The sequence below is a fragment of the Parasteatoda tepidariorum genome, chromosome 10 (genome assembly GCF_982258835.1).
Source record: "Parasteatoda tepidariorum strain Cologne lab strain chromosome 10, Ptep-v5.0, whole genome shotgun sequence".
NCBI classification, from domain to species: Eukaryota; Metazoa; Arthropoda; class Arachnida; order Araneae; family Theridiidae; genus Parasteatoda; species Parasteatoda tepidariorum.
Window position 1 is genome coordinate 40758924 of NC_141764.1, and position 22376 is coordinate 40781299.

Consider the following 22376-nt stretch of genomic DNA (forward strand, 5'->3'; position numbering starts at 1 on the left):
AACCGCAACCGCATTAAACGTTAGTATGCGAAAATTTGAATTAAAAGTTGTTTTTTGTTTACTATCCTAAATTGATTCTTGTTTTCTGTACTTAACAATTATGTTTTTTAATTGACTTTAACTAGATTAGTTAAAATTGGATTGAATAAAAAGTTGAAAAATCTACATTTTGGGATTTAAGTATGAAAAGTTTTTATTGATTTCTCTTTGTTAATATTAATCTTTCTCCTAATATTACCGTATTCAGTTAAGTAACTAAATTAAAAAATTTATATGATACAGACTTGAAAATGAAAGTATAGATAATATGCTTTTCGTTTGCTTTCAAGAAATTGTCAATATAGAATTGTTTTATTCATGTGTAATGCATATATGAATGAAATTTGTTGCGTAATTTTTACGTTACTTTATAAGGAACTCTCCAAATAGGGTTCTATAATGATCAGTATACGGTCTCACCTGCTTTCCTGCTGTAAAATTTGATAGAAAATTCTTAACAACTTGCTTTGAAAATTTAATAACTGTTTTTCAAGCTAATTTTAATACATTTTTTTAAATTGTTATTCAAATTATTGTAGTTCAAAGATTTATTTAGTTAGGCGCAGTATGTCCTCATCTGGATCTTGCGCCACTAAACCCTACATTCAATCAATCATTCGAAGATTTATTTAATGAAAAAAATTATGTTTTTACGTAGTTATGCCCCAGAAAATTACTTATGCCTATTTCTCATTATCAAAGTTTATGCCTTGGAAATTTATAAAGCTTAAATTAAAATCATTGTAATAATTTTTTTAATGTATTGATTCTTATATTTCCTGTTAAAAAGATCCAAAGTATTTATTGTATATGTGTCAGTATTATATTCCTCTTTTTTAGATGTTACCTAACAACATGCCACAGCTATCTCTTGTTGCTCAATATGATGATTTATGCCGACACACCAAAAGTTTGACAGAGGGGTGTGAAAAAGGTTTGTATTTCATTTGGCATCTACTTGTTTATTATTATTGGTTGGTGTGTTTATTTAATATCCTAATTGTCATTCATTAGAATTCAAGCAATATGTTGAAACTAAAAAACGGCTCCATAGACGGAGAAAAGAAGCTGAAGCCGAACTGGAAATGCTCAGAAAGAGAGTAGCAGAGTTAGAACGTGGGAAACAAAAATTTGAAACGCGTTTAAAACACATGAAGTAAGTCTATTTAGCATGCTAATTGTAAAAAGTAAAGCTGTTTAGTGCATGCACGTTAGAAGTAAAGTGACAATCTAGAGATACGTCTTCTGAACCAGTTGTCGGTTGGGTATGTTGCCTCTCACCAACCGCCATATATTTCTTCCATTCCATCTCAATATGTGTTAACAAATATAATCAACGTAAGTGAGATAAATAAATAATCAAAAAAAAAATATCTTAATAAATAGTACAATACTGTTAATAGACAGTGCAAAAATGCAACTCCATAATTGTTCTCGTTGGAGATTCATGTAAAAGTGGAGTTTTAAGAGAAACCCTGCTCTGTGCTTTTCCCGTTATACGAAGGAAGGATGGGGAATCAATTTACATTGTGTCTAGGAAAATTTACCATCCTTTATGTATGTTCTTTGGTTACGGCTCTACAGTTTTAAGATGTGCAATATGATTGCAGTAATGTATTCAGCTTCTGACAAAAGCTCCTTTACTTCACGAACAAGCTACCTACTGATTGCTGGGTGGGCTTCTGACCGCTGCTGAGAATTGAACCTCAGTCCTTCGCAATCTCATGCTAATTGTACATTATTTGAAAAACAATGGCAAAATAAAACTTTTCCTAAACTAATAGTTTTTGGAAAAAAAACTAGTGTGTGTTAATACTGCAAAAACGAAAAACAGTCGGACTTCTATATAACGAACTTCCATTTTGCGAATTTTTTCAAGGAACCAAGAACATTTTGGAAAATTTTTTGTGAAAGAACTTCCAAATAGCGAAGTGAATTTTCTATTTAACGAACTTTTCTTTGAGATCCACTTTCCCTATTTCCCATAATATTTCAGAACATTTTTAAACTTGTTACCGCATTTTATGGGGGAAATAACCTAGAATTGAATATCAAAGCCGCTTCACTTTTAGAGAAAGCAGTAAAATCATTTTCTCTTTTTGTTCGCATTTCAAACGAAAAACTCCAACATAAACGACGAAATTAACGTGTTTTATCAATAGCAATTGAACTTTAGAAAGCGTGTGATAATGTATGTTTAAAATTACTTTTATAATAAATGCAGCTATAATTTTATATATAATTTTAGCTTTTTTTTGGTTGAAAATTGTATGTAGCATGATAGTGTAACACCAGATAATGTTTTGCTCTATTCTTGCTTTCCATGCAGATTTCTATTATGCTAAGATTTATAAAATAAATACAGTGCACTCCTGATTACCCGGGTTAATCACCGGGACAGGTCGCGCGGACAATCTGAAAACTCCTTTTATTAAAGACAAATTCAATATCAGTACAAAAAATATAAAAATTATTGACATTTGCATGCATAACATCAAACTAGGAATTTTCTTTATTAAAAAATGTGTAACGCGTCTTCGCCATATATCGATACAAATATTTTACGGGCCGCAGTAATGTCACTGTAATCAAATCCTCCCATATAATCTAATAAAGTTTCCACAGAGCAGCAGAATGAGAAATTGCAGGGGTCTGTCTAGGTTTTTCAGAGAGGTACCTATTTTGTGAAAATTTAGACATAATTTGTGAAAAATTAAAAATTATATTAAAAAATCAACACAAAAATATGGATTTATCGTTTCTTAAGGGATACAAAAATAAAATTTTAAGAAAAAGTATTTTGTGAAACTACCGTTTTTCCTAAAGTTGAATTTGTGAAGGTACCGCTAAACGGTAGTAAATTTGGCCTGGACAGACCCCTGAATTGTATTTCATTCATTTACTACATCTTCTGCATCAGTTACTATCATCACTATTTGATTTAACAACATAACAACATCAGTCAAATACTGGAAACCAGGCTCACATGCATGACTTTGAAACCAATCTTCTAAATTTTCTTCATAAAAAAATTTGAAACCTTTGATTTCTTTTGCTTCTTCGAGAATACTGTTATCGTATTTTTCTTGAACTTCTGAAGAGGATTGTTCATCAAGCGGTATCATCTTTCTCCAAGATCGTGATAACATAGACGATTTTACCTTTGACCATGCTGCTGACATTCCATACCCTGTGGCAGAATTTTTTCTGACTTTCTGCGACAAACCTAACTAGAACCAATATCTTTCTGCAAGATATTTTTATTGTTATAAATGTATGTGTAATGAATTTATAATAATAGATGAAATTCGTGTTTATAAAATAAGTCTACATGCATAGAATAAAACTGTGTAGATATTTTTTCTTCTTAATTTCATAATATAAGTTTACATTTCTTAATAAGTTTAAATTATTTAAGTATAAATTTGCATAATCTTCAATAATAACGAAAAATTATAAATGTATAGATCTGCAGACAAAAATGCTTACTAGAGCATAAATATAGATTACCCAGAACCTGTAATAAGACAGAACGTATAGAAATAGCTAAGAATGGACAAAAAGATTAAATTTATAAAACAAGATAACTGAATTTGCAGTATCAGTTTAAAACAGTATGGTTTAATGTTTCATTATAGTAGTTATATCAGGTACAGAAACAAATCAGGGGAAAAAATTAATATTGAAGTTGAGTAATCAAAATAATAAAATAGAATTGACTATAACCGAATTCTAAAAGCAAAAAAATTAAAGCAATGTTTGTTTCAATTTTTTCTACATCTAATTAATCTTATCTAATTAATTATAGATTAATTAGATTCGATTAATATTGTACTGACTTATTGAAGGATTTTTTTTTTAAAAAAAGGAGGTAAATAAAACTTTTTTCGTGATCAGATCAAGTTCAGAACGAAAAAAATACACAGCGCTTGTGATTTCGCTCTGTATTGTGTAAAAATATAGCATTGATTCTACATGAAGTATGCAGAAACGATTTCCGACTCAATATGCTCAAGTCTATTCAACATCCCGAAACGAAATTATCTTTATCAGTACTGAAACATCGGTATTAGAGCCATACTCATTGGATGCGATTTTTTTCGCATGAGTTTGGAAACCTGTTTGAAAGTGTTTCACCAGTAAATATTTTCCACCAATCTGGTTTTTATTCACATGCCAAAAAATCGTAGATAGTGAGATATCTTTCAGGCTTTATTTCATTTATCGTTAGATTGCGATTTTTCTTCTTTTTTTTCGTTTTTATCGACGACTTAATTCAAAGGATATAGGCATTTAAAATATATATATATGTAGTTATTTTTTACTTTTTACTGCTTCTAAAATTTCCTGATTTGTTGGAAATGCTGTCTCATCCTTACTATCGATATTGCTACTAGTAAGAATAATTTATTCGAATCTAGAATGTTTTTTTGTTTTTTTATTCAATATCAGTAGCATGGGAAGCTTCTTTTCCTGTCGCTTTCCAGAAAAAAAAATTTCTGACATCACTAGATGTTGTCGACTTCCATCTTATTTCTTCTCCGGAATGCCGCCTTGAAAAATCAGTTTTCAAATTTGTTTTAATTATTGTGGCTTCACAATTGCAACAAATAACCTTTTTGCTAGACATGATTTTTTTAAAAAAAGAATCTTTTTACACATGAAATTTTGCACATAAGTGCAAAAAATATAAAATGCTCTGTTCTCATAAGAAAATACAAAGCAAATTACTGCGCCAGCGATGGAGGACGAAGTTGGCAAATTTCCAAAAATAGCTTAATAAAGGGAAAAAAATTCTCTCCTTTTTATCCAGTAACTGTTTGTGTTGGAGATTAACAGAGAATTACGAGCGCTTTCTCCTTCCGCGGTACGCTAGAAAAAAAAAATATTTAAAACAATTCTATAAGAAAAACATTTTGCAGAACCATTATTGCTTCTACAGAAATTTTTTGTTTCTGTAGAAAATGTTTTTTTTTTGGTAAAACAGCTTCTCTTTCTGCAGAAGCTTTTTTTAGATCTTTTGTTTGTGGCAAACCAATAATGTTTATTTCCTAAATAAAATAATCTTTCTGCAAGAACTCAGTCGCTTTCTGCGACAATGTCGCCGTGTTTCTGCCACGGGGATTCCATATAAAGCAATCCAATAACAAATATTGCTTCCAAAAATTTGGTAGTGTTATAATGTTATATATGTCGAATCAAGAGTGTACTGTTGTAGATACTAGTTTACTACATACAAGTGTATCCATTGCTATTTTAACTATGTCTAGTGTTTATGAATTAAATACCTGTTTCGTGTCATTTAAGTATTTCAAAAGGTGATTTTCTATTTAACAAATTTTCCATATAACGAACTTATTATCGGAATTTAGCGATTTCGTTAAATAGAGATCCGACTGTACATACCATTTGCTAAAGGATCTCATAATAATACCTATATAATTTTGAAAACATTTCTATACGTACTTGAGATGGGAAGTTAACATCAATAATAATATCACATCAGAGAGGCAAAAAAGGATTGTTACATGTTATCTATGGGTTACAAAAAGTTAATTCAACTATAAAAGTAATATAAAAATGTGAAAAAATTTAGTTAAGCTTACTAACTTTAATGAATTTGTTCTAAAAATATTTGGCAGGGGTCCAGACATTTTTGAAAGGTCCGGTTTTTGTAAAATTGTGAGAAAATTACTCATAATTTGGGAATACAAAATGTGTTCCCAAATTACTCATAATTTGGGAACACATTTTTCCAACCAGGGTCCTGCTTTTATAAATTTGTGCAAATAGGGATTGTAAATTTTTAGATTGTAAATAGATGCATGATTATGCTCAGCTCTGTAGAATTATAATTAAAAAATAATACCTATATAATTTTGAAAACATTTCTATACGTACTTGAGATGGGAAGTTAACATCAATAATAATATCACATCAGAGAGGCAAAAAAGGATTGTTACATGTTATCTATGGGTTACAAAAAGTTAATTCAACTATAAAAGTAATATAAAAATGTGAAAAAATTTAGTTAAGCTTACTAACTTTAATGAATTTGTTCTAAAAATATTTGGCAGGGGTCCAGACATTTTTGAAAGGTCCGGTTTTTGTAAAATTGTGAGAAAATTACTCATAATTTGGGAATACAAAATGTGTTCCCAAATTACTCATAATTTGGGAACACATTTTTCCAACCAGGGTCCTGCTTTTATAAATTTGTGCAAATAGGGATTGTAAATTTTTAGATTGTAAATAGATGCATGATTATGCTCAGCTCTGTAGAATTATAATTAAAAAAAAATTTCAAAAATAAACAGCAATTGCTGCATCTAAATTAGAGATGCAGCATACAAATATTTGGTATTTAGCTTTCACTGCTGAACGCAGAATATTAATTTTGTACGAATAATGGAATAAGCATCTGTCGAAGACAAAACTTAATTTGTTAACATCCATCTTTCAAGGGTTTTTTGCCAGGAGAGTGGCAAAAACCAAATTATCTAAATTGCTGATTAAATATTATTATAAAATACTTGAAACAAATTTAAATCAATCATAAGGAATAGTAATTTTGATACATTACAGGAAAAAATTATTTTTAACATATTAATATAAGGGTAATAGTTTTTAAAAGATTGAAAGTTTTTGACCTCTTTTCATTTTAGAATCCTTATTAAATGTTTTTTTATAAATAAATAAATATTATTTGTATAGTATTATTAATATTTATTATAAAAAATTATTATTTGTACAATAATTAACACACATGTTGATAGATATTTTATGCTTTAAATTATAGTTTTATTAACTTAAAATAAATTCATTTCACTGGAAAAAAGAGAATAATCACAAATTTTCCAATCAATAATGTTTTAAATTTCTTCTGAACAGACCCCTGTTTGGTAAGGCAAAATACCTTTGAATGAGATATGTGAATAGTTAAAGAACCACCTTCTTCATGAATCTTTTCACCACATCTTGATGAATTCTGAAGGAATAAAATTTAGAAGGAAGACATTAGACATTTTAATGAAAATTCTATTTTCCAGAGTCTCTTTCTGCATTGATGTATTATTTTCATAAAAATTTTTTCAATGTGACCTGTTATTTTTTAAAAATTTAACTCCACTTTTCTTTATTACTTGCCACGTGGCGTGTAGGGTTTACTAATGTATTCAGGTTTACTGATAACTATAATTATCAGTATTAACTATGGTTATTAGTATAACTATAGTAATAACTAAGGCCCGGATTTTGATGGCATTTGCATTTTTGGACATTTTTTGTCTTTTAGAGCATTTTTTTAGATTTATAGGGCATTTTTCTTGAAATTTTGGGGCGTATTTTGCATTTTAATGCATTTTTTAAAGTTTTCTGTTAATTTTTTACAATTTTTATTATTTTTTATACTCTAGTAATGACTATTTTATTAGTATAACTATATTTATTAGTATAGTTAAAGTATTTAGTAATTAAACCCTAGAATTGATTGAGTGAAAAAATTATTAACTAATTAATACAAATGTTTATATTTTTTTATAAATTATGATAGTTTATGTACCAGGTTATATGTAATAGTTATGATTTATTGGAAATATTCATGAACATATAAGTAGAGACACAGAAATTTCTCAGAGCTTCTGAACAAAGTTTTTTGAATAGAAGTTTCCACTCATTTTTTTTTTAAGCATAATAATTTTTTCAAAATGTTTTTGGGAAGTAAAGCTTATATATTATAAAAAATTTTGATAATAAAAATAAAGAATAAAATTTCATTAGATTTTTAACATTTCTTCAAAAAATAGACATGTGTTAAAAATAATAAAAGAAATCAAAATACATTGAATTTGAGAAATATTTATGAAATTAAATTTACGATTTCAATCATAAACTTATGTTTTTTTATTAGGAATAATTTTGCAGAGCCAAAAGTGTTTTAGCGATAAAAAATTTGTAGGCATGATCGGGAGTGATTTATAGGCTCGTTCGAGTGATCAAATACATCCTACTCCTGCATAGAAGTAATAAAAGCAAATATTGAGAATCAAACAAAACAATTCATAAATAGAGATCAGGCAATTATTGACTACTACTTTAGTTTTACTTGATCTATAAAATCTGCCTCAATTGGGGCATTTAAATTGATAATAATTAATAACTCATAGTTATAACCTAATATAAATTTAATGAAGAAAATAATATTGTTCTTAAACTATTAAGAGTGCTTTGTTTTTAAAAAACCAATTAATAGTTTCAACAATTTTGGCTATGTTTTTTACATTGTATATAATATAAATCATAATTATAGTAGTATATGATGCAGGTATTGTAATACTAGTATATAATGCAAATATGACTTGCTATCAAATAAAATGTCCCCAATGACAAAAAATAACAGTTTGTGTTTTGGAATCAAAAACACAGTAGCAGAGTTATGTTAGCGAAATTGAAATGAAACTAAAATTTTTAATTTTAAATATGCTCTTAATAGCTGAAAGAAAGAATTAGAATAATTCTCAGAGTCAAATAACAATTTATTTTCTTTTTTACTTCATGCTGGTGTTTGATCAGTCCTAAGTAAAAGCCTTTATAGTTCAAATAATCACTCTTCTTGATTTTTTTTTTTTTTTTTTGTCAATCATTGGATTTAACAATATGAATGTAAATAAAAATTGATGCATAAAGAAGCAAATAGTGTACTTATAATACAAGCTTTAGCTGTGGCAGTGTTTTTTTATCTTCAATTTACAAAACGTTTTATTTTTTAATTAGAAGTACGATACTGGCAGAAATTGAAAAACGCAAGAAGTTAGAGCAAGAGAAATCATCTATGGTAAGAAAATACATCATTCTTTTTTTTTTTTTTTTTTTTTTTTTTTTTTTTTTTAAAGAGTGATATAATCTTAACAGAATGAAATTTAGGAATTATGGAAAATATGTTTTAAAAATTGCATTGTAGTAGCAAAGAACATTTATGGTATGGCTTCAATTTTTTCGAGGTGGAAGTGCCCGAACCTACCTTGAGCCTCCTAAAACTTGAATTATCACTAACTTAAAATTTAATAAATGTTTAAGTAAATAAAAGCAAAGCAATTTTTAAATTTTAGTATTTAATTGAAAAATGTATTATATTTAAAGAAATTAACTTTCACTAGATGAGCCAGGTTCATTTCACTAAACTACAATATTCATTATATTATTACATCAGGTTAATTGTACTTTTAAATAATTATGTAATATTTTTTTGTTAAAATACACTATTCTCCTTTTTCAATGTTTATCACACCAATTTTTTTTTTTGTTTTTGTTTTTTTTCAAATTCAGTCTTATTAATCATCATAAAACCAATCGTAGTAATCGTTCCACATGTGTGCGTTGGTCATTGTTTGGGAGCAAGACGTAATTTTTTTTCACTCGCACAGATTTATGGGAAACTCAAACAATCAAGACTCTGTTGTACTCTTTTAATGAAAAAATTGCCATGTTTTGCAACAATGCTTGTCTGTAAAGCTATTATATAATTTTATTAAAAATTATTTTAATCTATTTAATAAAAGTATTTTCAAAATATAACTTAGTTAATATATTATTTTTAGGAAACAATTATAACATTGATTAAAGAAGTACTTTTATCCAATGGAAATACTATAGATAATCAGACAAAGGAGAAACTTTTCCAACTTAGCTCAAATTATAGAAATCAGGGCGGTTCTCCTTCTCGGCAAGTATATTTTTATATTAATCATTTTTTACCTGTGTTACAACGTATAAATCGTTTATATCTCAGAAATTTCTGGATATATATTATGGGAATCCTTTTGCTTCTCATAAAAGAAAGTGTTGAGTTAGAAAACATAGTTTGTTATTAAATTGTTACTATTGTAATTCATTGTTCTTGTTTCGAAATTTAAAATATTTTGCAAGATATTTCATTTAGTTTCAGTATATGGAAATAAAAAAAAATGTGTATTATCCTATCTGGACTTTTTTGTAATTATATTCTGAAACATTATCCCTGAAATTTTAAAAACTTGAGGTTCTTTACCATATATTTTATGAAATAAAGAGTAAGATTTAAAATTCTTATTCTGGAAAAAAGGGACAAACATGTCATGTGTATTTGATCAATATATATATACTTATATATATATTCAGGGTTCCCACGGTCCTTGAAAGTGCTTGAAAAATGTCTTAGGTCCTTGAAAAACTTGATAGGTCCTTGAATTTGTCCAATACTGCCGGCGGCCCTTTTTATAAAACACCCGCGGATCTTTCTCGTTCTTTCTGTTTTGTTCCCGAGCTCTCTCACATGGTTATTAACGCCACCGTTTCTAACCGGGCCTAGCGTCTTGGTGTCTGCCAAGCGCGCGGAGCACAGCAGACAATCAATGCGTTCGGGGCGAGACTCCACTTCATCTTCTGTCGCATATGCTTAGATCTTCTTTTTCTTATCGAAACTGGAGTACTCTCGAATTTCGTAACAATATGTACCTTGTAGTTTTCAATAAATTTGCCGTTTTACCATCCGCACTTGTCCTAAGGTTTGCGTCATTTCAAAACTTTATTGTAAAGCGTATTCGCAAAGGCACGGCTTCGTATTTTTGTTATGTAGTTTAGACTTGCTATGCCTGGGAAGTGCTATTTTAATCCCTAATGGATGGATAATCAAGCTTATAAAGAATGGATTTTATCGATGCCCGAAAAGAAGTTCAGAGCCAAGTGCCGATTATGCATGAAGGAGATCGATATCGCAAAAATGGAAGAATCCGCGCTGAAATTACACATGAAAGAAAGGTAAAACAAAAAAGCAGTCTCATTCCCTGAGTTCTCTTTTTCCAAAGACATCAACATCTAATTCATCTGGTGTAAATACTCCTTCAACATCGTGTGCCCCATGTGAAACAGAAACTTTAGTGGCCGAGGTAACATTGTCTTCTTATCTGGTCAAAAGGAATGTGCTTGATGCTGAAATTCTCTGGAGTCTGAAGTTCATCACTAGTAATTATTCATGTAACTCCTATGAAGGGATTAGTAAATTGTTCTCCAAAATGTTTGCTAATGGCTGTATAGCGAGACAATTTTTTTGTAGTGCCACAAAGTGAGCCTATTTGGGCTCCTTTGGATTGGCACTATACTTCAAAGGGATTCTTATAAATGAGCTGAAGAATGTTGATTGCTACACTGTACTCTTTGATGAGACATTAAATCAGTCTCTACAATCTAAGCAGATGGACATAATGGTAAGGAATTGATAATAAAGTTTGCACTAAGTATCTTACCTCCCAATTTATGGGTCATGGAACTGCAGAGAATATTTTGTCCTCTTTTTACAAATGCATGGATGATGGTTAAAAGCTCTCTAAAATACTTCAATTATCCATGGATGGACCCTATGTCAATTGGAAATTCTATTAGAAGCTTCAGTGTGAATTAAAAGAGAAATATTCCCACCAGGTCATATTCATTGGCAGTTGTCAGGGATGAGATTTTTCCGCTTTTTAGCTGCTTTCCGCTTTTTTCACTTTTATCTCTTGAATTTCAGCTTTTTTATCAAAAATTCAGATTTTTCTAAAAATTTCACTTTTTTTTATAAGTATTCCGCTTTTTCAGAAAATTCTCCCTTTTTCAAAGAGAAACAGAAAATTCAAACTACATAGCTACCAATCCTTTCTCACTTTTTACTTATTTTAGCTATTTTCTCCCCTTTTACTCGCAGCGGATAAGATTTTCCGAATTTTTTACCTGCCCTCCAGATAGATCCGATTTTTGTAGTTCAAACGACGCTGTTTCTGACAAGCCTTTTAGAGGTCCCAAGCCTGGAATCTGCCAATATCTCGATTCTTATTCACACGATTTTAATATCAAACATAGCTTTTCATATTTGCGTGTTGAGATTCTTATTCACGCGATTTGAATATTGTACATTGTGCTTCGTATTTACGCCTTTTTAAAAACCTATGAAGCGATTCGTATTCCAGCAAGTTTCAAATTCGATGTCTTGATTTGCTCATGCTGTTTATAATATCAAACATTGATTTTCATTTATACGTGATTTTAAAATAAGGCATTGGGATTCACATTCACGCATTCTAAAAATTATGCATCATAATTCTTATTTATGCAATCTAAAAATTACGCATCATGATTCGTATTTATGCGATCTAAAAATTATGAATCGGGATTTGTATTTACGCGTTTTAAAAATTCTATATCCCAGTTTGTATTTTCTCATTTTCAAAATCGTATATCTAGTTTCATATTCATGTGATTTCAAAATCCATAATTGTTATTCATATTCACACAATTCTAAGATCAACTCTCGCGATTCTTGTAAGAAGTAAATTTTTTTTAAAAATTAGTTACTATAAAAGTGACTGTTTTTCTAACGACGATTATTAGTATGTATTTGTAAGTGTTACAACATCAGAGAAACTGGAAGGGAATATATTCAAAACTTACATTCTGTGCTTGCAAAGAAGAAAAAATAGGATTTGTCACAAGATGTTTGAAAATGGACTAACGACTAAATATAGCAAACATAAAAGATATAGGAAACAAAAGCAATAACTTAAAAAGGGATTCAATTTAATTTTTTTTTGTTGGAAAAAGAGTTAATAGTTAAAAGAGTTAACTCATCATCAAAATTTTATTTGTAATTGCTGTTATTTATGCTATAAAATGCAAAATTCTTAAAAAACAATTATCTAAACAGTTGCTGATTGTCATGTAATTTTTCAAACTAAAATAGCAATTTTTGTATGTTAAGGAGTTACTATATATTTTTACTTCACTGTTATTGATATGTTTCAAAGGGCTGTAGTTAGATTAGACTACAACGTGAACATAATGATTTGGTCCATTGTTAAAGTTTTTTTTCCCAATATAATTTAAAAAGTAATATTACTGATATATTTGCTATAAATCACATAACAGTATTTATTAAAAGAAATGAAATATTAATGTATATTCTCAGTAATTTTAATTTGCTAAACCAAGTAGTTTTTCAAGTAATAATTGTCTCTTATGTGAACTGAGGAAAAATATAATTTCCAACTTTATTTTTTCAATTGGTAATTTTTATTTTCACTAAATGTTAAGTATCAATGTAGTCGTTTTTATAATAATAGATTAGTACGCAATTGTTTGTCAACACATTATTTATTACCTTTAACTGTCTGGAATTTATTATTAAAGGGCTGCGCTTGCGTAAAATTTACTGTCGTGGAAATTCAGCTTTTTTGCCTTTTGGCTAATCTCATCCCTGAGTTGTGGATTACACATAACGAATAATGCTTTTAAACATGGTGGAAAAGGGATATGTTCCTTCTAATTTTTATTTTCAGAAAGAATTGTTGCTGCATAACATTTAGAGAAGGTTGTGTAAATTATGGATGAATAATTTCAGAAACGATGTTTAATAGAGGAGAGGAGGGGGTTATGGAATAGTCATGGAATATGAAATACCTAAGATTTAGCTCTGTCTTTCATGCAGCCTTCACATGGAAATACACAGGATTAAAGGATTTCACCATTAACACCTCATTACCATTTGTTATAGATTGTGCTGAAAATGATTTTGTGAATTAATATGTAAAACCAGTAGGATTGTTTTTAAAAAAATATAAATTTTAGTCAATATTACATATACTCTCTTCTCTCTATATAGGCAAAGCATTTAGGTATTATATTTGAAATTAATTATTGCCACAACAAGCATTGTTGCTTCTAGTAAAATAGAAGAGAATAATTTTTAAATTTGGTCTTAGATTAAGGTCCTTGAAAATTTTGTTGAGGTCCTTGAAAAGTCCTGGAAAGTCCTTGAATTTCAATCTCATCATAGAGTGGGAACCCTGTATATTTGTATGATATAACATACATAATATACATATAATTGTTTTTAAATAAATATGAGAACAATTTTGTATCACTTTTTATTCTTTAATTTGCAATTTATTGAATAAATTTTAATTCTTTGCTTCAACTCTTTTTTATGGCAAATTTTTTATACTGGCTTTTAGTTTGACGACTATTGAGGAATCAGTGGGCTCTCTCTTGTCTGATTCTGAATGCGATGAAAGTGAGGATGATATTCACATTGCTGTAACTCAGCGGAAACGTCGCTCTAAAGGAAAGTCCTCGAACATTAATGAGCATTCATTAAAAAAGAGAAAGTCTGAGGTAAATAATTACCATTTTTATAAATTCATAAATCTTTTTTTTTTCTCCACCCTTTATCATATAGTATCTGTTAACTGTTCTAACTAATTTGCTTTATTTAAGCTAGTTATTATTTGAGGAATATATCAGCTGAATGTTTTTAAAGTAAAGAGTTCAGTAATGAGAGTATGATTTTATAATTTGTGCTGTCTATTTTTTATTGATTGAAAGTTATGAGATTTAGTAACAGAAGCCTATTTGAATCATTTTATTCGTAAGTAAATGCTGATTACATTCAGTTTTCTCAGTATGATGAATATGCAGTTAATTATCATTGAATATGCAGTAAGTGTAAATTATGCTCTTTATTTAATTTTTATTTAAACATGAAATGTAAATTTTATTCGTAAATAAATGCTGATTACATTCAGTTTTCTCAGTATGATGAATATGCAGTTAATTAGCATTAAATATGCAGCAAATGTAAATTATGCTCTTTATTTAATTTTTTTATTTAAAAATGAAGTGTAAATTAAAAATTATATAGAGTAGGTCTGCAACGTAACAATTATTTATTTAGTATATTAATGAGGTAAAAGGATGAAAATCATTGATCTAAATTCTTACTTTGTTACCTAATAGTATGTACAGTGCACAAAATAAAAAACGGACCACCCTTAATAATTTTTGATCTAATGATTAATCTTCGCATTCTAGTTCTCATTCTTTATTATTCAAAAGGGTTATTTCAAATATGCTAATTAATTAACACTGACTATATTTTATTTTACTAAATCAGACACAAAAACATACTTTCTCTGATCAAACATAATTTTTTTTTTTTTTTTTTTGACGGACTCAAATTTCTGACCCCAAAATATAGGGGATATCGGCAGTCTGAGAAATATAGTCCCAAAGTATTTTTGGACCTCTTAATGTTAAAATTTTTTTTTCATATTTCGTCATATCTCAAAAGCTTTTTAAGCAAATTGAAAAGTTTTTACTCACAATTATGAAAATCATTTATCCAAAGATAATTCCATGCAAAAAAATAACTTTTAGTAAATATTTTTTGTTTTTTATTATTTGTTTAATATTAGTAAGAGAAAAAAGTTGAATTATGAGGAACACAATTTTTTACACCATTTTAAAGATAATTTTATATGGCAAAATTCAAAAAAGTCTTACTTTAAAATGTGATTTTTTAGGAACTATTTGACTGATTTCGTTCAAATTTTTTATTTTACCATGTAAAATTATATTCTTTAAAATGACATTAAAAATTTTATACCTTACAATTCAAAATTTTCCGAGTAATGTAAAATAAAATATTTATTAAAATTTATTTTTTGCTTCGAATCATCTATGGATAAATGAATTTTATAATTTTTTCAATTCGTTAAAAAAGTTCTAGTGAAATGGCGAAATACGTAGAAGGAAAAATTTGAATAAAGGTTCTAAACTTTAGACCGCTCTTCTGGTCAAACTTATGATACCAAATTTTTCCAAATTGCGGCTACCTCCTATATTTTGGGGTCAGAAATTTAAATCCGTCGAAAAAAATTATGTTTATTCAGAGAAAGTACGTTTTGTGGCCGATTTAGTTACTTAAAATATCACTTGCACTAATTAATTAGCATGTTTGAGGTCACCCCCTCGAACCCTTACTATTGAGTCCTAGAATGTGAAAATCCTATCATTAGATCAGAAGTTATTCAGGGTGGCCTGTTTTTTCGCACTGTAGAATAGCCATGAAATTGGCATTAACCTCAACCCACTTAACTTCGAAAAGATAGCAAAAAGTAATTAGGTATAGTAGGGATGCATAACTTGCGGCCTGCGGTAACAACCTGAACAAAATAAAAGAAAAAATAATTCAATTTCCTTTTCTTTTTTTGAAAAATGAAAAAAAGTTCGGAAAATTGAAGTTGCGCGTTTAAGTTTTTGGTGTTTGAAAATCACAATATTTTTAATGCAGCATTATTATGATGCACGAATTTTGACTTTCAGCTATTAACAATCTTCGTGTGTGCCGATTTCATCGTAAATCCATTGACTTTTCGGTAGTTATTGTTACCCATTTTTACATAGTTTCTGAAATCGCGATTTTTTTAAATATGTTTTAACGTCTTGAAAGTTATGAAACGTTTTATTTGCACAAACTTCATCACAAATCTAAATGACTTTTGATCTTTTTTTTTCGACAGTTATTGCTACACGTTTCCACTTGATTTTAAAAGTTTCGATATTTTTAGCACGATATTATTATGAATCGCGAGTAACAAATCGCTCATTTAGATAACCATTTTTCTATGTGATTTACTTGTGCCTATTTTATCGCAAATCAAATTATTTATGAATCATTATTTTGAAAATTGCTACACATTTCTACAAGGTTTTGAAAGTTCGGATATTTTTCATTGTCACAGGTATTTCTATAATGCAAATTGTGTGTCAGCTTTGTCTGTGATTTGTTGAAATATTTGTAAATCTACAAAAGCTGCAAAGCTTTTAGCTTGAAAGGAAATAATGATTTATTTTGTATTATTGATGACTCTCTTTTAATAAAATTTTATTTTTGTATACATACTAATTTCAAGTGTGCTTGAAGTCATTGGTATCAGGAGTGCACTCTGAAGTACAACTAGAATGTATTGCAAAAATTTTTAAATTTTAATTTTTTAATAAAATTAAGCATAATTGTATATAAAAAATTATTATGCTTTTTATGAGTTAATGGGATTTTGGAGTTAAAGCGCTGTCCAAATTTGAATTTATTTTCGAATTTTTAGTTTTGTATCATTGTGTTTTAATAAAATTATATTAAAAAGTAAGTAATTAAATTCTTTCTTAATTTATAGGATAGTAAAAGGTGCAAATGCACTGATATAGCTTTTTATTTAGATTAATGGTTTTTACATAAAATTATATGAAAAAAAAAATTTTCTTCGACTTTCTTGTTTGTGTTTTGTTTTTGTCTGTGATTAATTTGGCTTTTCTGTGTCTCTTTTTGAAATTTGATTAAATATTTTCAAAGGCATCATCATATTCTTTACATTATTTATATTTTCAAAAAAAACAAAAGTGTGTTTATAACTCCACTGTGTAGAAAATACTTCAATTCAATTATTTTAATATAAATTTATTTACTTTTTGTCTCTCATAGGAGAAAGCTAACAGTCCTTGTTTCGATGATGATTTTTGTCTTGAAAGTGATTATGTGGCCAAGAAAAGTACTGTTAAATTTTGCAGCAACAGTGAACTGACTTCAGATTCATCAGATGCTCCACCTTCTCGCCCAGTTTTAAGATCAGGTAATTTTTTATTATAAAGACAGACCTGCCAACTCTCCTGCTTTTGCCTGAAATCTTCGCCCGCCGGCCGTCAGGGTGTTTTCTTCTGCTTTTTTCTATTTAGTACACGATAGAGGAAAAAACAAGCGATCATCCACACTTAGGATACAGCCCCCGTTTTTCCTTTGTCTCTTCACATTGTATGAAATATTATTTACGTCATCTCTTGACGCAATATCGTGTGACTTAGTAGAGTAGAAGAGGGAGGATTGGAAGCAGTGGGAGTGCGACTGAGCTACAATTGATAATTTTCTCTTTCGGAACGGTTCGTAAATCTGAACTGAAGTGAATGGAAGTTGTTGTTGCGCATTGTTTTGAATTCCGCATGCATAAGTGTCGCGTTTGAATTTTTAATTTTGTGTTCTATTGAGTTAAAAATGTCTGACTAACATAAAAAAGAAATATCAGACAACTTTTAACAAAAAGTATTCTGATGATTTTCCTTGTATCCTAAGTTTAAGAAAAGGAGATAAGTTTGCATTCTGCTATGTGTGCCAAACAGATTTTTCTATTGCAAGCGGAGGAAGAGGTGATATTGTTGCCCACATCAATCGTGAAAAGCATCAAAATGCTTCTAGATTTCTCGAAGAAAATCGAAAAATAATTTTTTGTTAAAAAAAGAAGGAAACAAGGATTTTTCTGTTATTTGTGCCTAATCATTTTTTACTGCTTTTATCATAGAGCATGACCTCCCGATTTGTGCTTCAGATCATGCTGGGCATTTACTTAAAAAAATTTCATCGCTAGCAACATCGCTAAAAATTACGGGTGTGCGCGAACCGAAGCAACAGCAATAACCAATTGAAATGGCAAAATCGGAGAGGAAATATATCTAGGATACCATTAGGCAAAGTGAATTTTCACTTTCTGTAGATGGCAGTTTTTTTTAAATAATGCTAAATCAGCAACTTCTGCAGTATTAAAACAGTAACAGTTTAAAAAAGATAAGAAATACACTTATAAAGTATTGTATTCATTATTGACACATTTTATTAATTGTGAACCTCTTCCTAAATTTTAAAAAATCAAAGGATGTGTTTTAATATAATTCTATAGAACCTTATATTTTATAGTAAGAACACACATCTTTATTAGTCAGTGTCAGAATCTTATTGTGGTCTATATTATGTAATGTAAATAATATATTTTGAAATAAACTTCTTGTAGAAAATGTGAATGAGGTTTAATTTTCAATATTGTGCTATGTCGTGATACAGAAAGAGTCTCCTGCTTTTTTATTTTCTAAGATTGGCAGGTCTGTAAAGATTTATACTTTTGTGCACTTTAGCTCAAGCAAAACAAAAAATTCAAAAGGAATCTGTTAAAGTGACATTCTCATTAATTAATGTTTTGAATAATTGGACAGCTAGTTATGAAGTAATGGTGCATACTGCTTTTCATTCATAATTTTAAATGTTAATGCATAACTAATGAAAAATGCTTACTGATTAATTAATTTCTTTGTTTATCAAGTGTCGAGAATTTTTAACTCATTGCTACCGCAACTTGTCTGCCATTTAATTTACACACAATTGTTCCTTTAAACTTGAGATTTTCATTGAATGTGTGTCGAAATAAAATATATTAAATTTTAAAAAATGGCTAAATTATTTTTGTTTATTTTTTAAATAATAAAAAAAAAATTTTTTTCAATTAACCAAAAATCAATAATGAATATTTATTTTATAACTACAGAAAAAAAATATCTCATCTATGTCTTTATTTGCTGAAGAAATCCTAAGCATATTATTTGAATTCATTTTAGATACATATATTAAATAAAATATATTAAATAAAATTTTCATTTATTCATCTTGAAAAGTAATTGAAAAAATAAACTTTTCAGTCTGCATATATTAAAAAAAAAAAATTCTCAAGTTTGTTATGATTGTTTACCCGTTTAACTTTATCCCTAATTTATATGTGTATTAAAATTAAGACAAAATTAAAATAATTTAATTAAACACTTTACGAAGTGTTTCTGCAAATTATTATTATTTTTTTAATTGGAAGTTAAGGTTTAAAATAAAGGCAAGTAGCATTTTGAAATCATTCAACCCTTGTTTGTTGAAGAACACCTACCTTGATTTTCAAGTTGACAATAAAATGTTTTCATGTTTTGTACATCTTGGTAAAATTTCAAAAATCATGTATCTACGTACTTGTATAATGTATCATGTATCTAAATAAAATTTCAAAAACTTGTTAAAACCTATCTGGTAATAAATAGTTCTAAGGAACATTTTCTAATGGTGTAAAACTAGCACTTTTTTTAAAAATGTGGCTTATTACTATGCGCGCCAATTGATTTATTTTTAAAAGTTAATAAAATTTATTAAAAATTATAGTTATATTATACAATTTTAATTATAAATGTCTGTCTATTTATTGTTAGAGTCAGCTCATTCTTCAGTAAGAAATTACGATTTAAAACGAAATGATTACATTGGAGGGTAAGTTTTTGAACTGTTCTTCTGTTTGATTTAGAATACAATAATAATACTCTTGAAAAAAGTCACATTGTGTATATGATATTTATAGCACACCAACAGGACGTTACAGTTTGGGTGGCCGTGCTAATAAACCTCACGCATTTGCAGTGAAAACCGTTATAAGAACTGAAAAATGTTATCCATGTGGTAAAGTGATAAAGTTCTGTAAACAAGTCCTGAAGTGTGGTAATTGCAGAATGACTTGTCATCCTGAATGTAAAGATCAATGTCCTGAACGCTGCATTCCTGCAAATTTTACACCAACCAAAGGAGTGCCGGTATTTATAATTTAATTGTTTTAAACACTGAATAGTGATTTTAAGAAATTTTATCAAATGTAAAATGATTATTAGTTTATTTCATTTATGTTAAATTTTAAAATTACACTAAACAATGTGAATTAAGGACATTACGTGTGCTTTATACATTCTGAGTACAAAATGATGGTTTGATGATTTCTCCCATTTTAAAAGAAATCTTTTTTTTTTCTTTATTGCCAACAATTCTTTTTTCTAAATCTACTTATATAATTTGTTTTTGTGTTATGTATTTTATATTACTTTTTCCATGTATTTTTACTGCGTTCTTTTTCTTAATATACATTCAGTCGTTCTATTTTTTAAATTCTGCTCTTTCCGTAAATTTTTACTAATCTTGCATTCCTTTGAATTACTTTAGCTAACGGAGCACCGGTATTTATAGTTTAAATGCTTATAATTAGTTTTAAAAAAACCTTGCACAAAATGTAAAATGTTTATCGGCTTCTTTCATTTATATAAAATTGAATTTACCATTATCATTTGAAATAAATTAATTCGAATATCAATGAGCAGATTTTTTTTTGACAAAAATTGTTTTAAGAAAAAGTACAAAGATTTAATAATTTATTTTATTTATTAATAATTATTGTACTTCAAAGATTTAATAATTTATTTGGGCAGTCCCAAAGTGTGCATCATGCAAGGTATAAGCTATTGTATTTCCCCCAAAATGCTAAAAGGCAAATTGTTAAAGAAAAAACTATTTAACTCTTAAATTCCTTAATTTCTTTTATAGCATTGTAAATGGGTATCCTTATTTATTATGTAGCTTCATTTTTTTTAATGATAGAAAAATTTATAAAACTTATTGCAAGTTTTCATACGATTCTTTTTTTATGCTTTTGTGTCATTGCGTAAATGTTACTCTTTCCACATATTTTAGTTTCTTGAAAACGAACTTGCAACATTCACTTAGTGGAAAGCTTTAATCATATATTTCAGCAAATTCAAAAATTTGTATCTCCAAAGTCTGTTGAATTAATCACTGTTAAGTTAACAATGGTTAAGCTTGTAAATAAATAGTAGTTGAATTTTTCACAGTTTTTCCTCATATTAAGTGTAAATCATTTTATTAACAGGGAACACTTTGTGATTATACACCATCAACTCCACCTATGATACCACCCTTAATTATCCATTGCGTAAGCAAAGTAGAATCAAGTGGCTTGAAAGAACTTGGATTATATAGAGTATCTGGAAGTGAGCGTGAGGTAAAGGAATTGAAGGAAAAGTTTTTGAATGGCAGAAGTATACCTTCATTAGTAAGTCTTTTTACATAATATTCCAACATGTGCAATTTTGGATATTAAAAGTTGCTAAATATCTGTATTTCTATAAATTTATTTCATTGTTTTATTTTTGTTAGTATTATTATTATTACTTTTTTTAAGAATATTTGTTAGTGAGTTTTGGCAATTGTGACAGCTGTATTAAGAATATAAATTGTGTAATACCCTGATTTAAGAAAAATTAAAACTGGAAATAAGGTGTTTCCTTCTTTTTACTCAAATGTTAGGCAGCAAAATTATAGTAAGTAGTAATTTTGTGGTATACGTTATCCATGCTACTAGAATTGCATTAGAAATCTTGTACAAGTGCTATTTCAAAATTATAGTTTTTATTGAATATGTTTGCATGGCATTTAATATACTGTTTAAGCAAGTGGTCAATAAGCAATAACATAAATGAATATAATGTAGCTTTTCTATTGTTTCTTAAATTGATCATGGTATATTACAATGAAGTCATTTATTAAAATTTTAGTAATATTATTAAAAAATTTTTGTTCTTATTTAGGCAACTATTTTCATAATTTCAGGCGACTATTTTCATGGCTCAGGCTACTAGAAGCAACTATTTTGTTCATTTTTTTCTATGGCAACCCTGTAATCATTATCAAATGCATTAGAATTGTACATAAAACTCTAAGTTTGAAATATAACAAAAGCATACTAAATGGTGATCTTAAATTATATTTACTGCATTACTTAAGGAGATACATTTTTCTTTCAAAA

At 28.2% G+C, this 22376-nt stretch overlaps 1 protein-coding gene across 1 annotated transcript in view; it reads left to right on the top strand.

Annotated features, from left to right (window-relative positions):
• LOC107454333 (rac GTPase-activating protein 1) overlaps positions 1-22376 on the top strand; it is a 30584-nt gene continuing 8208 nt past the window's right edge. Inside the window, exons 1-10 of the mRNA XM_016071492.4 lie at positions 1-180; positions 880-973; positions 1054-1195; positions 8812-8872; positions 9636-9760; positions 14058-14217; positions 17363-17510; positions 19945-20002; positions 20091-20319; positions 21441-21623. Coding sequence (XP_015926978.2) covers positions 880-973; positions 1054-1195; positions 8812-8872; positions 9636-9760; positions 14058-14217; positions 17363-17510; positions 19945-20002; positions 20091-20319; positions 21441-21623 — 1200 coding nt within the window. The 5' untranslated portion in view covers positions 1-180. The remainder of the gene's footprint in view (positions 181-879; positions 974-1053; positions 1196-8811; positions 8873-9635; positions 9761-14057; positions 14218-17362; positions 17511-19944; positions 20003-20090; positions 20320-21440; positions 21624-22376) is intronic.